Here is a 19036-nt window from a genome sequence, read left to right as displayed (position 1 = left end):
AACTAAGAAGCAGTATATGTACATTTAAGAATTTTCAGTAGGTTTCACTGGCTCCTACACTAGGCGAAGCCTGTCTCGTAGGTAACCGTTTCAGGCATGAATTTCCAATGCTGTGTTTTTTTTTTTTGCGAAAGCCAATAAGACACGATAAATTTAATGAAAGTTACAAATTAGTCAAATGAAATTAAAACAAGAGAAGGTAGGACTTAAAACTATCTACAATAAACTTAGTCTAAATAGAGGTGGTTACAAGTGTTGCGTCCGTTTTTAATGTTGCTGTGTGTCTGGTATATTAGAGTGTGTGTGTGTGTGTGTGTGTGTGTGTTTGTGTGTGTGTGTGTGTGCTTGTGTGTGCTTATGAGTGGGTATGTTTACTTGAGTACTCTCAAAAGATCCTCTATATCCCCATATGAAAGGGAGCTCAGCCAGGCTGATGTTTTTTTCTGGGCTTCTCTAACAGATAGTGTTTTTATGGGAATTTTTGAATTAACTTTGTTATAAACAAAAGGATGCAGGAAATTAGGGAGATGCTGAGCGAATACTGAGACAGTCGAAGGTACCGGTACTTTGAAAATACGCTTTAGCAACATGGAGCTGTAATTGTTTGACTTTATGACCGCTCCATGCACATTACATACCACGCGCAAAACGAACAAGCCACGAACGGTGAGTACGTTCATGTCACTGTAAACAAGCTGGGTTGGGTATCTAATGGGCTTACGAAGGATAAACTTGAGTACAGCTCGTTGTGCCCTCTCCAGCAGTATCATATGGGTTTTACATGCCCCGCCCCATGCAGTTATGCAATAGCTTAAGACTGATTGGCAAATACTAATATAAACTAGTCTGAGCAATGACTTGGGAGCTGAGTTTCGTAGATTTTTAAACACATATATTAGCTTTCGCACGCGATTTGCTGTAGTTATTAGGTGCTCCCTGAAATCCAGCTTTTCATCTAGCACTACACCAAGATATTTAATAGTGTGGGACCTGTCAATAAAACTGCATGGACAGGAAGATGTTGGCGGTCCATTTCGGCTGCAGGTATGTATTTTTATTCTAGACAACGCAGGAGGAGCAGAGGCCTTTGTCTTATGAAAACACAAAAATTTTGTTTTTAAGACATTAATGGTGAGCAAGTTATTGGTTAACCAATCTGCTATCACCGCTACACCTGCTACTGCGGCGCTCGTGACATTGGCCCAGTTAGGTCCATGAAAGAGGATTACCGTGTCGTCAGCGTAACAAATCACCTCCGCGTTGGGTAGTTTGGTGGAGGCAACGTCATTGATGTAGACATTGAACAGTACCGGGCCTAGGACGCTGCCTTGTGGGACACCAAAAATGACATCCATGGGGTTGCTTATATCCTGGTCAATCTTTACGCGTTGTTTTCGGCCTGACAGATAGCTATTAAACCAATCCAAAGTGACTCCTCTAATACCTATGAGTTCTAGCTTTCTCAGTAGAATGGGAATGGAAACGGTGTCGAAGGCTTTGGTTAGGTCTAGAAAAACGCCAATGCAGGCCTCGTTGTTATCTAAGTATCCTGAAACTAGTTTTGTCAGCAGCACAACAGCGTCCTCGGTTGATCTCTTTTCGCGGAAACCAAACTGGCGATCGGAAAGTATGGAGTTTTTTTCCAGGAAACTGACTAGACGTTTGCAAACGAGTTTTTCCAGTATTTTCGAAAGTGCCCCAAGCAGAGAGATTGGCCTGTAGTTACTGGGATTAAGCTTGTCACCTATCTTATATATTGGAATAACTGCTGCCTCCTTCCATTCATCTGGAAAAACTCCCTCGGACAAACTAAGGTTGTATATGTGGGTTATAGGCGAGATTATGAGGTTATTGACTGCTTTTAGTAAGCGATTTGTGACTCCATCAAGTCCTGGGCAGCTGTCCAGTTTCAAACCATTTACTAAAGATTGAACTTCGGACTCGCAGGTTGCGTTAAAGAAAAGCGATGGTGAGGGAGACAAATTTGAAGTCATTTCACGTGCTAGATCTTCCTGCGACTTATTGATAGTTTTTAATATATCGTTGGCCAGCGATTCACCAATACCACTAAAGAAATGGTTACAGTAATTCAATGAATCAGCTACAGAGCTCTTTGTCTGTTTTAGGTCAATGGGTGCTTGTGCGCTTTTCTTTGTGTAGGTTATATTTTTGATGGAATTCCAAAGCCTTTTAGGATTGTTTTTATTTTCCTCTAGCTCTGCTGATTCATAATTCTTTTTAAGTTTACGTAGGAGGTCATTATGAAAGTTTTTGTAACGAATATATATCTGCTTTAAGGTTTGGTCATTTGGATTTTTTCGACATTTAAGGTGCAAATAGTCTCTATGTCGTGAGCACCGTAGGAGTCCAGGGGTCATCCAAGGCTTAATGACGTACTTAGATCGACTAACCGGAACACAAGTTGTATGCTTGGTGATGGTGTCCAAGAACAATCGGTTGAAGGCCCCAGTGGCAGTTTGTACTGTACTTGAGGAAGTAACACAGCTCCAGTCTAATTTGCTAAGCTCATCCTTTACCGACTCAATATCAATTTTCCTTACAAAGCGCTTGTATTGAGTTTTTGGGGCTTTGGTGGTTATACCGGTCACAATCAAGTCGTGGTCTGTGACATCAGATTTGCAAATAACTGACGTAGCCTGCAATCTAGAAGACACGTGGATGTGATCCAGGCAGGAACTGCCACGGGTTGGCTTAGTCACAGTTGGCTTCAAGTTTACTTCAGCAAGCAGGCAAAGGTAGTTAGCACAGGTGTTTAGTTGTGAGGGATTGTCTGAAAGCGTGTTTATATTTATGTCTCCTGCCACTATAACACAAGGCGAGCCCTTTATTGCCGATACCAAGGACATGAGAGAGTTGGAAAAATTCGTGATGTCAGCAAATGAGGGGGACCGATAAATGCCTAGGACACTAAACCTATTTTTAACTACGATGTGTAGGCAATCAGCATCATGGAAAGTTGGCTCAGTGACTTGCGGCATCCATACACCATTTACGTATACAACAACACCACCAGCTTTATTTGTAGATTTATGCGTTCTATATGACTGGAATCCTGTAATTTGCGGGATTACTGTCCCCTCATTAAGCCAGCATTCCGTCAGTACAATCACATCAAATACCATGTTGAATCTAGTTAGAGATAATAGAAATTGGTCGAAATTCTTTTGTAGGCTTCTAATGTTGTATGTTAGTATTTTGAGGTTGAATTTTTTATCTATGATAAGCTCGCATGCCTCTGGGCGATCAATCACATGGCAAGGTGTGTCTTCATGATCAATATCTAACAGAATGTTGGAGTCAACCATTTTCATACAAACTAGCAACATGTGAAATACGGCAAATTCGAGAATAGAGTTTAACTTGCCAATGGTTGACCGGGCAGCGAACTATTTGGAAGGAGTTAGAGAGTTTCAGACATGCAGTTGTAATTGATATACTGAGAGTATTGTGTAAGTATACATTGAGCGTGTAGGTTTGTGTGATGAGTGTAGTGTGATGGACAGTAAATTTACACCGCTTGAGCATAGCTTGGAACATTAATAGTTTAAACATAAACATAAGCAACGTGATGCCATCCTTTTTTTCATGACTCGTCCGGGAGGCTCGCAGCTTCAGCCAAGTAAGGGGTAGAGTCGTTATTTTGAAATACGCGGGCCAAGTGCGAAAGTGATCTGATGTTGATAGCTTCTGAGCCTTTGCCTCTTCCTTCATTCTTTTTAACATATATTTGCCCCCACTTCGTCCAGCAATACTTGTAGCCGGCTGCCTTAGACTGAGATCTGCATTCTCGAAATAAATGCCGGTTTTCGCGGGTCAGCCTGTCATTAAAATAGATCTTTCTGCTAGGTCCTTCCATTTTTAGGTGTTCTGTGGTAAGCCTCTTTGGTTTTACCGTTTTAAAGAATTCATCACGAGTTTGGCGGCGGCAAAATCTGACCACGAGCGGGCGCGGGTTATCATTTTCCTTACTTCTAGAAGGTCCGACTCGAGTCACGCTATCAATGTCAGCACCAGCCAGTTTCACGCCAGCCACGGCCGCCAAGGTAAGAAATAGGTGATGGGGATTTTCCGCAGCAGTCTCGGAGATTCCTGCAATTTCGACATCGTTCCTAAGCAAGGCTTGAGCTTGATAGTTTCGTACATAAGTTCCGAAAAACTGTTGGTACGAGCCGGGGTTTGAACCCGCGACCTCCGGATTGCAAGTCGCACGCTCTTACCGCTAGGCCACCAGCGCACAAACAGGCCCTAAGTAAAACTGTAAAAATCAAAGGACACGTGATATGTCCCCACACGCGTTTCGCACAAACGTCAATCGTAAGCTAACCTAATAACAACCCTCAGTTAAATTAGCACCCTTCGCTCTGACGCTCCCAGGAACCTTACACCCCTAACCACATGCGAGTGACTTAATGCTTCACATAATTTGGAAATTATAGTCATTCTGCTCTACAGTTAGGTATAAACAGGATTGGAATCAGGGTGTGTATTTGAATTAGAAAGAGGAATTAAAAATATATATTTTGCTAAATTATTGGGACGGAAAAAAATATGAGAAGTAAAATCATGAAAATAATCTTATATAAAATTCTAAAAATAAAGTCTGATTCTGTCTAATTCTAAAGGATAAATTATTTATCAACCTGAGACATGAAGTATCCAAAAATTATGGGAAATAAAATGTCAATATACAGAGAGGAAAATGGCTACTATGTTTATATCGAGAAGCGATAGTCCACGTCCCCCTTCGCAATAAAAACAACATACGATGAATAGAAACGATTTGGTGATACATCACAATATATTTTTCCAACGAATACATTAACTGCGGGATATCCATTTAAGATTATTTCGACCACTTGTAACTCCCAGTAAACAATGATAAGCGGCAGGTCAATATTTTTCGCTATCTAGTATTCTAATAGCTGTAATATGGACTATGTGTTTTTTTAATATACAAAATAATATTTCTAGTTTCACTATTTCCATCAATATTTTTCAGGTAAGAAAGTAGACAAGCTCGGCCGAATTTCACCTTCCGATACAAATCGAGTTTCGTTTTTTTTTTTAAACTACGTGTTGGATTGTAATGAAACTTTGCACATACAATGACATGAGGTATATCTAGTCCTGTAATTAGTTTATATTGGGAGCGTGCACGACTGTCACGCAACAGGGGAAAACGTTAATTCACTACATCTTATAAAAATACTCCAAAACTAAAAACTACTGAACGGATTTTCATACGACTTTCATCTATCAATAGAGTGATTCTTGAGGAAGGCTTAAGTATATAACTTGTTAAGGTTTTGTGTAAATTGTTTGAAATATAACGATGTTGTCGGAAAAAAATCACGCTGGCTAGGAGCTTTAATCGAAAACGCTGCCTAATCCGTTTGAGCTATAACAACACAATGTATGATGGGGTTGTTTCTCATTCATAGGTCTACAAAAAAGTCCACGATGTGAAATGTCTATCTTTTAAGGATAACTTACTATATCCATTCTTAACTTCTAGAAAAAGATCACGTAATATGTGGCATTTGCAAAGCTATTTACATGGATACATTATTAACAATTATCAAAATAAATACATTAGTTATATTAAGCATTTCATACAGATTACAATGGCCTCTTACACCATACAATTTAAATGAATATTTCAGGAGTAATCGTAAATCAAAGTTTCATTTCGAGCCGTATAATTGTACGAAATGTTAAAGACGCTATCCGCAGTTAGTTCTAATTTTTACCACCTTATGCGCTGGGATCGCTTTACTTACCCCCGCCACGCACTTCGCACAATAGCTCCAATTTCTAAAACAGACAAAATAGAGCAATAAACAAGTTTTGTATGAAAATCTTAAATTTGCTGTATTGTATTAACTATCGTATCAGAAGCTACATAATCTAATTACAGCCCTAGATATACCTTATCCTATTGTAAGTACAAAGTTTCAGAGCAATCTAGCTAGTCGTTTATAAATGAGAACGTAACTACGTTTGTATGGAGAACCGAGCGTGCAGGGGACCCTTAATTAGGCAACCTAATTGGGGCGGGTGAGGGAAAATCAGTACAATACAAGCTATAGTTTTTTTTGACAAAAATCATGTCGATTTTGACGACCGGTTTGGTCTAGTGGGTAGTGACCCTGCCTATGAAGCTGATGGTCCCGGGTTCAAATCCTGGTAAGGGCGTTTATTCGTGTGATGAGCATGGATATTTGTTCCTGAGTCATGGGTGTTTTCTATGTATTTAAGTATTTATAGATATTTATATATTATATATATCGTTGTCTAAGTACCCTCAACACAAGCCTTATTGAGCTTATTGTGGGACTTAGTCAATTTGTGTAATAATGTCCTATAATATTTATTTATTTATTTTATTTTAATTTATTTTAGAGTCAGTGGACAAACACAAAATAATTAATAAGTAGTAGTAGAACCTCTCGCACATGAGAGGAGGCCTGTGCCCAGCAGTGGGACGTATATAGGCTGAATTATTATTATTATTATTTAGTTGTAGAACCCAAAAAGGGGTCCTTAGTCATTCTAACTACCTTAAGGTTGTCTGGAAGAGATCGCTTATAGCGATAAGACCGCTTGTTACTAACTTTATTTATATAGTAAATCTGTTCTGAATTAGTTTTCTTTGTGGTGCAATAAATGATATTTACTTACTATCAATTTCTAAATAATTACTATCTTAATTCTTTCAGTTAATTGGGACATTTTCGTACACAAGTAATTGCAACAACTACTAATAATTTCGGGAGATACGCAATTTTTGTAGCTAACTACGATAACCATCAACAAGTCATTTCAAGCAAATTGTGACATTATCTATGAAAAGGGACCTTATTGTCGGTGGCGTTTACGCCATTATTATCGATGCTTTCATATTATAAACAACGCCGCGCTACGCAGTAAGCGTAAGCGCTATCGACAATAAGGTCCCTTTTCATAGATAATGTCACAATTGACATACGCCGTTTTCGCTAAGCAAACACTTCCCTACGCGTATCAAGTATATAGGGTGTAATTTTTTGACATTGTTTATATTTTTTACATAGGTACCTATAGGTAGTTTTTGACATCATATTTAGTATGATTTGATTGTTGTTTTTGTTTTTTATTATTTATTTTTTCCTTAATATTTGATTATTTTAAATAAATTATTATAATCTTATACAATCTGACGATCTTTTTGTGAGTTCATGTTATTTAGAAACATTGTGACATTGGTATATATCATGTAATTTTCAATTAGAAATAAATTAATCTAATCTAATCTCGTGTTTACAGCCGATTATTCTGGAAATGTTAAATATATCAAAAAACGTTTAATTAATATCGAATGTACGGTACTCAATGAGTAAAACCTCATTAATAACTTTTTTGAATGAAATTAGAATTATTTGAATTATTCAGTTTAAACTGTCCCATATATTTAGTACGACGTGCGCTGAGGGCTTAGTTTAAAAGGCCCAATAATTTAGTTGTTATCAATGAATGATGATTAAGAAATTGTTTTACTTTCACCACTTAAAATAATTTTGTTACTTTATTTAAAAAAATAACCATATTTCTATCTCTTACTGCACCTAGACAAATTAAACAAATTAAACCACTTGGCGAACACCGTACTTACTCCTTAATGTATGAGGGCGTTTAAAAACTTAACATTTTGGATATTTCTGCTTTATTAATAAAAAGTAATTAATGTAATTTTTCTCATTAAGTAACGTACTTTCGATGCCATTTTAAAGTTCTTTAATATCTGATTTATTTACGGAATAATCATTATGTAAACAGATACGTCATATTTCTTTATCGTAATTTATCTACAAAGTTTAAAGTCAATGGAGTTACACCGTTTCACTATTCATAGGTAATAATTGGCTACAAATATCAAGAACTTTGTGTAGAACAGCCCTTTTTTCCCGCCATAACTAACCAACAAGTAGGTAATTAGAAATGCATAATTCTAGCTTGCTTACGAATATCAAAATATTTATAGAGACAAACCAAGTTAAGTTGAAAGCGATTTTGTTAGCACAGACAGTGCAAGTCTTATTTTAAACGTGAAACTTCTATGAAATTGAATACACTTTCACAGGCTGGCCTATAAAAATCGCTGCCAACTTAGGCTGGTCTGACTCTAACCTCGTAAGACTAAGGACAATTATTTCGCTTTTGAATTTAGAAAAGTCTTAAACTCTAATTGAACATGTACTTGTCCAAGTACGCGGGAATTTATCAACTTAAGGTCTCAGCACATTGTTACAACTCAACAGCCACTCGACTCAAAATTAAATATTGAAATTAAAGCCTTATCTTGTATGTCCTATAGTACAATGTTTAAAATTTAGGTAACGTCGGGTGGTCTACGCGTCGTCCACTAAGGTGAACCAAAAGTGAGTTGAGTTGGTGTGGAATTGGTATAGTGTGCGAAGACCTTTACGAGTATATGCAGATACGCCTTTCTCCCCACAACTCATCAACAAATAATAAAACAAGTGAATACACATACGTCCTTTCCATTCAGTCCACGCGGGGGTGAGCAGTCATTCCCGCCGACGCTGCCGCGCCGCACGCACGCCGTTCGCTTGTGAGGATCGAAACTTTTGTGTTGTGAAGATGGTGTTGACTGATTTTCTCACGGAGACTCGAAGGAGGTGGTTGAAGGTAAGTTTTGAAATGTTTTAGTGCTTAGTCTATATCGGATAATTTTATAATTATTTTTTATATAAAACTTTTATATTATTGCAACAAGAGTTGGACATAGACTTCTCATACTTTATGATCTTTAAAACCGTAAGTGTTTAATTGGCCGTTACCCTATTTATATTCACGTGTATGTAGATGATCTCTACAAAATGTGTTTTTTGCTTCTAATTTACATTTTCAGCAAATAAAATATCATTTCTTTTCATCACCATCTCTAAAGCTTACTGAGTGATATGTTAGTAAAAAAGGTAACTCACATTCAGTCAAAAAAGTTGAAAAAATGAAAAAATTACAAATAGGTAAATATTTTAAATGTTACTTATTATCGCCATCAATTCAATTGTTACAATAATTTCAGTACCAATGTCGGGAGAATTTGTATGTCCGTATTCGAACAATGCTTATAAGACATCACAGCGATACGATACCGATCTGTTAGTGTCAAAAGTGATGTTTTTGATTGAAAAACTGACTCTCTGTGGCCGTTCGGGCCACAGAGAGTCAGTTTTTCAAAAATGTCGGGCGTATTCTGATTTTGATAATAGGTTAAGAATTAGATCTGGATCCGATATGGATCTGATCTGTCAGTGTCAAAAATGACATTACATCAACCAAAAACGTCACTTTTGACACTGGCAGATCAGATCCATTTCTAATGCAGATCTATTTCGTAACCTATTACTTAAATCAGAATACGCCTCTGTGTCATTTGAGGGCAGTAAGAGTATGCGACTTGTAATCCGGAGGTCGCGGGTTCAAACTCCGGCTCGTACCAATGAGTTTTTCCGAACTTATGTACGAAATATCATTTGATATTTACCAGTCGCTTTTCGGTGAAGGAAAACATTGTGAGGAAACCGGACTAATCCCAATAAGGCCTAGTTTACCCTCTAGATTGGGAGGTCAGATGGCTGTCGCTTTAGTAAAAACTAGTGCTTACGTCAATTCTTGGGATTAGTTGGCAAGTGGACCCCAGGCGCCCATGAACCGTGGCAAAATGCTGGGACAACACGTGGAAGACGATGATGTCGTAAATATGTATATCAACCTTATTCTTTTAAACTTGAATTATAATTATAATTATAACTGTCATTGAACTTATTTATTGAAGCAAAATACAGTTATTGACATTCCATTAGAACGAGTAACGATGAAATTATTTAGATTCATTACTTCATACCAATCGGGTTTTTAAAATGATTAAAAACGTTAAATCGATTTTAGCTGTACAACTAATAATATCAGTACACAATGATTGCAAAGAAATAAGAGTGGGTAGGAAAATGCACCTTATTGTACTACTAATAGAGTGCACATTTAGCATAAACAGTAACTTAATTTGTTGGTGTTAATTACCTAATTACAGTTTGTATTAATTAATGAATATAAATATTTTTAGTTTTCCACGAAAGTATTGTTACGTCTGTGTATCGAGTTTTATCAAACTATATTATAGAAAACACTCCTATAATGGAACAGGCACCGGTAATGGGCCATCCCATTGGTATAAAACAAGTATTTACCATCACTTTTTAATCGCTGGCAACATTTTACCATAAAAAAGACCCAAAGAGCTGGTTAAGTTTAATTTTTCAATGATATTGGTTAGTTTGAAAATTAATGGCGCCATACATCCCATGACTTGGGCAAAAAACCATAGTTTTAATTGGTTAATAATATTAAAACCAATTGCAGTAGCTTTCATTAAATACACAGAAAACATAGAGGACGAATTGGACATTCAACTTTTAAAGCATAAAGCGGTAGAAATTTTACAGATGTCGGTGAAATATCAAAAATACTCCAAATTTTCTCTTAAATGTCCCATGATTGGTGCTGTTAACATACATATTATTTCTTTGGGTAGACATTGAGAGATATGAGGGCGTATCCGGAAACGAAAAAGATTATTTTCGTTTGTTTAAGAACTTATATTTAAATCAAATTGCTTTGATTTCACTATAAGTTCTTAAACAAACGAATATAATTTATTGAGAGCTTTTTCGTTTTGAAGTATCTCTCTTGTATTATTAGGGGCTTATAGACTGTCATAAGAAAATTGAGGATGTTTGGTCATGCTTCTGAACATTACGAGGGTGCATATGTTGGCAGGTGTGACAGTTGACCCGCTAACTTTAGCGAGGTCGCGAAAGAGTGTGTAAAGAAAAAATATCAAAAAATCAAAATCGAAAAGCATTTATTTCGTTAAATAGTATACAACATAACACATTCATGGTTGGGACTTCCTAGTAAGTATGTATAATACCTGTGACAGGAAGCCCCGCTCTTCTACATTTGTCTAGTACATTTAGTATACGATGGGAATGTTTTTTATTATACTACATCGGAGGAGAAGAATTAAGACACATTTAAGATCTTTAAAAGATCGATAACTAAACGACATGTCAAAATTGACGTTTATTTCGATTCCGCTGTGATCCCAATAAGATCTACGATATGTCTAACGTCAAAGTGACATTGGTTGCCCGAATCCAGCTGCTTCTGTCAATTATACGACATACAAACGATATCAAAATTAGAACGTATCTAAACCAGAACTTATCGTTCTTCGAATCGGCCCGTAAGTATTTCGAATCAGTTCAAAGTCAAACTATACCGTCGAGTGCTACCGTAGAATTTTATCTCGGAACTATTTTAATGTAAAACTATCCTATTGTGTAGTACACTGACATTATTTGCATATGAGATAAGATTTAATCATTGTGTGTGTAAGATAAACGTAAACCCAGAAACGTCCCCCGTTTGTTTATTGAATAACGCATACGTAATTAATAATTTTATAAGGAAAACATACACGAGTATGTGGAACTGAGGCCAATTAAAACTTTTATTTGGACATCAAAATAATATTCGCCCGTGGGCCTCGCTCGCGCGTAGCAAGGATCGGTAGTTGTTTTTAGGGTTCCGTAGTCAAATGGCAAAAAACGGAACCCTTATGGATTCGTCATGTCTGTCTGTCCTTCCGTATGTCACAGCCACTTTTTTCCGAAACTATAAGAATGGGTTTGATGAAAATGGATAGATATTCAAAAATGATATTGAGGTTTCTAATATCTAAACTGAATAGTTTGCGCGAGAGATACTTCCACAGTGGTAAAATGTGTCCCCCCCTGTAACTTCTAAAATAAGAGAATGATAAAACTAAAAAAATATATGATGTACATTATCATGCAAACTTCCACCAAAATTGGTTTGAACGAGACCTAGTAAGTAGTTTTTGTTAATACGTCATAAATGGTACGGAACCCTTCATGGGCGAGTCCGATTCGCACTTGGCCGCTTTTTCGCAAAAACTTCGAAATAACCATATATTTCGGTTTATTTTATACTGCAAACGTAGGACTCAGCTAAGTTTTTAGATTACGACTTGCCCAATTAGAAATGAAATAATTAACAAAGAGCGAAAAAATACCGTTTTCGTTCCCATACAAAAAATGCCGGCTTCTGATCCCTGCCGCGTGGCCAACATGCCAATCGTTAACGCTCCGTAGCGAACGAAACGCAGCTGTCACTGTCACACTAATATGGAAGAGTGATAGAGAGACAAGTGCGAGTCAAATGACGCGAATGATAACTAAATGTAATCAATTAGATATATTTTTTTTTTTTTTTTTATTAAAAACTGATCGGCGATTGGCTCTAGTCACACCTGATGGAAAGTGAAGACAGGGCCTAAGATGGAGCTCACCGGTTCAGTAGTAGCCTATTCACTCTTGCTTTAAAGAGACCGAGGTCATATTTATCAGGGAATACAGAGGGCGGGAGCGCATTCCATTCTTTAGCCGTCCGTAACAAAAAAGAGGAGGCAAACCGTTTAGTGCGAACAAATGGAATGTGTACCACGAACGGGTGCATTCGCTCCCCACGCCTGGACGTCCGATGATGGAAAGGGGAAGGTGGGATCAGATCGTGCAGTTCCTGTGCACACTCCCCGAAATGTATCCGATAGAACACCGATAGGCTAGCGACTCGACGGCGATGCTCAAGGCTCTGTAATTTTGACTTGATAGATGGGTCATCGCCAAAAAGTCTATGAGCCCGGCGCTCTATCGAGTCCAGGGCCGCCAGCTGATATTTGGCGGAACCGTTCCATAGGTGGCAGCAGTATTGATGTAAAAATATTCGAATTGGCCTCACGCAATCTGTAGCAGAAAAAACACAATAGTACTACGTATAGAAGCCTCACTGTCTAACAAAACAACAAAAGGTCAATCATTCTCTCCCTCCTTAGCCCATGGTATTGATGAGGCGTTCTCTTTCTCGCTTACTAGAATGTGTCTAATGTGCTCGAAGTAGCCGTCAACTGATACCAATGTTTGTATACTTACATTACGTCTTATTTATCTAGTAGAGTAGGTAAAATTAAAATTAATAATACTACTAATTATCTTCACATAGAACACTATAATACGAAAAGGACGTAAGTATACAGTTTATTGAATATACATCGGTTAATTGTTTTGACCCAAACATACAAGGCCTTTATTTAGTCACCTGAAATAATTTACGGGCTGAATATATAGGTCATACTGAGCACTCTTTTCACATCACCTAATTTCCACAATTATGTTTAAAAATATTATTTTAGCTAAAACAAAAGTCAGTAAAAAAAAATAGTGTCCTATAATAGAAAAATGTTATTTTGATCCTGGTGATGATGGTGAGTGATGAAGAAAAAGCCCTTTTCCGAATTGGTGATGTGAAAATATATTTATAACTTAGTTCAAATTTTGCTGGACATATTTCGATCCATTACGAGGGTACTCATCAAGAGCACTTACAGGAAAAGGCCGGTCAGTCCACGGTGACCGAGGGAGCGATCCGTGATCCGTGTTATATATATTTATTATGTCTGAGTCTCTCGAGAGTTTTGTATAGTAATTTACCCACTAAGGTACCGTTAAGGTGCGGTAAGTTCGTGTTTTTTCTCTCACTCTCACTGAGTGTACGCGAGCGAGATGGAAGGGCATGCCCGGTAGCGCTGATATCAAGTTTTATTTATTTTTAATTTTTGCTGAATTCCCTCAAGCATAAATAATTTTTATAAGTTAGGCTATTGTACAAATTTCATTATAATTTTTAAAGTGCATTTTAGACCGGTCTATGTTCGTGTTTTTTCTGTCGAGCGAAACTCAAATACCCAGGATTCGAATCACTGAAGTCCTTAGAAAAAGGCCTCAAGATTGCTAATTAAATTTATGACAGCCGTATTGTGATCCCAAAATTATAATATGAATAATATTATAACATATAAGATATAAGCCTTTATTGGATTGTTTGTTTTCCTTGTACCAACTTTTAGTCTTTCTGTTTGGCCCTATGATGGGTTGGTGGTTGTACGCAGATTTCCTCACGATGTTTTCCTTCGCCGAATAGTTAGTGGTGAATATCAAATGTTATTCGGTACATAAGTTCTGAAAAATTCATAGGTACGAACCAGGATTAGACCCCGCGACCTCTGGATTGAAATTCCATATCTTTTGCAATAAATCTTAAATAAAACAAATAAATATTACCCGAGTGTCTTCAAACAAATCCCCGGTCTTAGGCTATCTTAGCTTCATAAAAGTAGCTGCCCTTTTTCTTTTAATTTAATTATTTTTTCAAAGTACAGGTTCCCAGAACAGATCCGTTTTAACCATTAATCTACATAGCCTGGATTAAAATATAATCAGGTCAATAGCGGGGCACAATGTCAGCAGTCTGTTGCTTAGCCGGATTTACCGTTTTTCCGAGCGCTTAGCCTCGAGCGACTAATATAGTGTGACCTTCGTCCTTCAGGTAAAAATAGAGGAGTCCTGCAAATAGCGAAAAGGAGCTTGAGTCAAATTCAATGCATATAAACTGCAAAATGCTTGAATTTTTTTTTTGTTATTTATTACTCTCAAATCCTGGCTCGTATCAATGAGTTTTTCGGTTTTCAATATATCTATCTAGCTATCTAGCTTTTCGGTGAAGGAAAACATCGTGAGGAAACCTGCATACATCTGGGAAGAAATTCAAAGGTGTATGTGACTATGTGAAGTCCCCAATCCGCATTGGGCTAGCGTGGGGACTATAGCCCGAGCCCTCTCGCACATGAGACGAGGCCTGTGCCCAGCAGTGGGATGTATATAGGCTGAATTATTATTATTATATTATTTATTACTCTTGTCCTAATTTATGTGCGTCCAAAATTCTCATTCTAAATTGTTCACACTAAATTGTCTTTCGCCTGTTACTCGTATTGTATTATCATTTCGCATTTTCTCAGAGGTAAGCTGGAAGTGATCCCTTTTAGGAATAAGTTCGCCGTTGTACATAACATTTATATTTTTGTTTTGTCTTTTTTATGTGAACCTGTAACAATAAATTGACATACATACATACAAATACGATTGTAAGAAAATGTAGCCTTTTTAACGTGCTTTAAAAATAGCTAAAGCTCTTTTTTCATGATTTTTTTTTTTATTAGTTACCCTAGTATTGTACCTTTATTATACACAAATAAGGCCTCTAACAACCTTATTTTTAAATAAGTAAAGCACTAAATGGCTGCGATTTCCTTCCGCTCCGGCTGTGGAATGGGCTGCCGAGATTTTCTCGAGAGGCTACACTGGGGCTCTTCAAAAAAGGAGTGTATAGGTTTTTAGTAATCATTTATTTTAAGGTTATTATAACGTAATGTTTACCCAGGTATTGGCTGTTGTATTTATAAATGTTGTTATGTATTTTTCATGTCACTATATGATGTTACTATAATGTTTTACTGACTTGTAAAAGAGCCCTTGAGGCCTACTTGCAGAATAAATTTTTGAATTTTGAATTTCAAAGGGTCGGCAAAACCTCCAACACTTCGAGTTGGAGGCGTCCATAGGCTGCAGTGATTGCTTATCATCAGGCAGGCCGTAAACTTGTTTGCCAACGTGGTATAAAAAAAGTAAGTCAAAAAAGTATTAAATACCTACCTAGCAACAGATTTTCCTTAAATAAAACCAGTCTGAAAACTCGTGCTTGGACATTTATTTGTACAGCGTGGGCGTTTCGTGACTTTACCGGAGTTCAATTTATTCGCTGGATTATATTTCCAAGCGGACGGCGTTGTTTAAACCATTCCAGCAATAACAGGCCTGTGCTGATTTCGCCGATTATTTAATTAATCGTATGGCGTATTAACATAAACATTTCAAAAATATATAGATAAATAAAATAATTATAAATCTACATTCAGGGTCTCAGGCCACGAGATTGCGTCTGGTGTTAATTTAAACAGATCTTCCGGGGGGCCTGGAAAAGAGTGCAAAGGGCAGCGCTGTATAATATGCTCGATGGTTTGAACCTCTTCACCACAGTCGCAGAGCGCAGAGTCCCGCCAGCCCCATTTATGGCGAAAATAGTTACAGCGCCCGTGACCTGTCCTCAGTCTGTTTACACGACACCAGAGCTTTCGTGACAGGCCAAAACCGTCTGGTTTCGCTGTGGGATCTATGGCTTGTAGGGTAGTTCCAGCAGTAATTTTGCTCCACTCGTACTTCCAGCTCTGTCTGACGTCAAAATTCCTCAGTTTTTGGGCTGTGATGCATGCTGGGTGGCGAGACTTAAGGCGTTGGGGTGGGGGGTGGCAGAAGGGCTGGTGGCAAGGTAGAGAATGTTGAATGTTGAAATTAAAAAATAATCAGTTACGCAAAAATTGGAACCTTTTGCGAACTAGGTATGTTACTTTTGTGATAGGCCAATCGGTCAGTTTGTAACTATAAAATCGGTTTTAAGATATTGATCAAAATTTTACTTAATCAAGAATATTTATTTACACTATACATAATGGATATATACAGATGATTACTATAACTAGCTTATATCTAAAATAGGCCCTCGAGGTATTATACCAAGGATGCTGGCGGCATTTCCTCGTTGTATCGCAATACTGATACGTTGTGCGAGGAAGCCGCCAGCTCTTCGGTCACCAGTTACTTCAACCCGACGTTTCGCGATTTCTCCAAAAAACTTATGCGCGCTGGGACCCCATGGACCTAGAGTTTCAATTACTTAAGTTCAGTTATTTTTTGGATTACTAAAAAACTAGTTCGGCGGATTATTTTGCTCATAGTAGGAATATTGGTGTTTATCCCGCAGTAATTGTTATAGGGGGAAATATGGCGTATTGACATCATACCACAACGTGACGAAATGGAAACTGTACGGGAATTTTTTGCATAACCTATTGAAAGTACACAAAATGGAACCTCTTACACAAAATGGAACCAAGAAACGTCATGTATAGTAACAGTATTTTTATATTTGGTTCTGAAAGATTGTGTGAAATAAAGAATGACGCAATAACGTCCTTGCCGTTGGAGTTGTCTTGGAAAATATTTTCATATTTGGATGATGCATCATTAAGAATTGCTGTCAGGGTGAATAAAATATGGAAACAAATTATATTGAGCGATAAGGAACTGAAACGACGACTCAATATATTCGAATTGGGCCTTAAGCTTGGTTCTCATAACTTACCCAGATTCCACAGAGAAAATAGGCAAAGAGTAAAAACTACCAAAAGGTCTACAAAATACTTGCCGGTTTACCATTCAGCAAATTCAACTGACAAGAAAATTTACAAATCGAAAAGAGGTGGCGATGTCTTAGTCATATGCGCAAAACGGTTCAAATTAATGTAATGCGTTAGAGATGAATTAAATAAAATGTGCTAAAGTAACTGCGAACGCTGTAGGTAAAGGTATACAATTAATTTGTTAAATTTGGCTAGGTCATTTTATCCTACTCTGTATAAAGGATATCTGGTAGGAGGACTTTTAGACTCGCTGTTCCATTTGTGCCAAAAAATCTCCTGAGACCGCGAAGTCATAACCTGTTGGCAGTCCCAATTACACGCACTGTAACACATAAAAACTCACCAGCTCCATAAAATTAAGAAATCATTCATGGGTAATTGTGTAAGATTTTACAATAAACTTCCTAATATTATAACTGAATTGTCTGTTAGTAAATTTAAAAATTATGTCAAACGTAAAGCCTATTATAGCACACAATACTACATGAATGATGAAACACTGTGGGATTAAGTGTGATTGTAAAGAATGAATTATTTATTGTTATGTTAATAATGATGAAATTGATAATTCAATGTATATATACGAGTATATACCGTATTTTTTGACATTTAGATTTTATCCTACAAAGTTTCTAGACTAGTATTTTTATACAATTTTGATTTTTGACGATCCTTTTGTGAAATTCTTATTATTAAGTTTACCATATCTATAATAATTCAATAATAACTGCATCAATAAATTGCTCTGATATTTAAATTAAGATGATAAATATTTGTAAAATTTGACGATTTAAAAGTGCTTGTTGCTAGGCCTATTTGAATAAAGAATATTTTGACTTGACTTGACTTGACCAGCTGTGCGGGCTCTGAGGCTGCTGAACTCCCGTCTGTCATGGGCACCAGATTGTGATATGGTTGCAAGTCGATAGATGGCTGTTCATCAGACGTGTCTGCAGTATTGTGAGGTGATGGATGAAAGTTGATTGTGATCGTTCAAACTTCAACATTTATTCAGCAAATAGGCCACAAGGGTACTTTTACACATCAACATGGATTTTAGTAAATTTAGAAATTTACGTACAACAAAAAACACAACAATTATAAAATACAACTGACTGCAAATATCAATTTAAACTAATGTTATACTATACTATACTATACTACTATACTATACTTAGAAATGTATAAAGTATTTTATATTACTGTAAATTATAATTACTTAGAGATGTATAAAGTCTCTTAATGTCGAATTACAACAAAAAAACTATAATAATAATATTAAAAAAAAAACAAACAGATACAAAAAAATTTAGAGTCGTAAAATATCTCTAAAAGATTATATAGTTTATCAAATTTTCCATAAGGTCTCCAAGAGTCCTGTATAATTAAAACATTAATTAAGAGAAAAGAGATACGATACGAGAACCGAGTGAGATGTCTCACTGTAATTCGACTGTAATGCTGTATATTATGTTTCCAAATAAAAGACATAACATTATTGAATGAAACAAAGAATCATCAATCAACACGACATTTAATGCTTCAACGCAATCTGGAGTGCACGCGGACAACAATAACAGTAAACATAAACCTATATTACTGATAATACGAGTTATTGCTCTGATAGTGCAAGTGTTTAGACAGGTTGGCTAGCGATGGCAGCTAGAATCTAGAACAGTAGGGCTAAGATGGTCGGCTCTTTATCATTTGTCA

The 19036-nt window shown here is 36.8% G+C and overlaps 1 protein-coding gene across 1 annotated transcript in view; it reads left to right on the top strand.

Moving 5' to 3' along the window:
- The first annotated feature begins 8118 nt into the window (after positions 1 to 8118).
- The window catches only part of LOC133518691 (uncharacterized), a 36062-nt gene continuing 25144 nt past the window's right edge, over positions 8119 to 19036 (top strand). Inside the window, exon 1 of the mRNA XM_061852367.1 lies at positions 8119 to 8709. Within this exon, the coding sequence (XP_061708351.1) occupies positions 8662 to 8709 (48 nt within the window). The 5' untranslated portion in view covers positions 8119 to 8661. The remainder of the gene's footprint in view (positions 8710 to 19036) is intronic.

The sequence above is a fragment of the Cydia pomonella genome, chromosome 6 (assembly GCF_033807575.1).
Source record: "Cydia pomonella isolate Wapato2018A chromosome 6, ilCydPomo1, whole genome shotgun sequence".
Lineage (NCBI taxonomy): Eukaryota > Metazoa > Arthropoda > Insecta > Lepidoptera > Tortricidae > Cydia > Cydia pomonella.
Note: the sequence above shows the minus strand (reverse complement) of the source record. Positions and strands in the feature narration are given on the sequence as shown.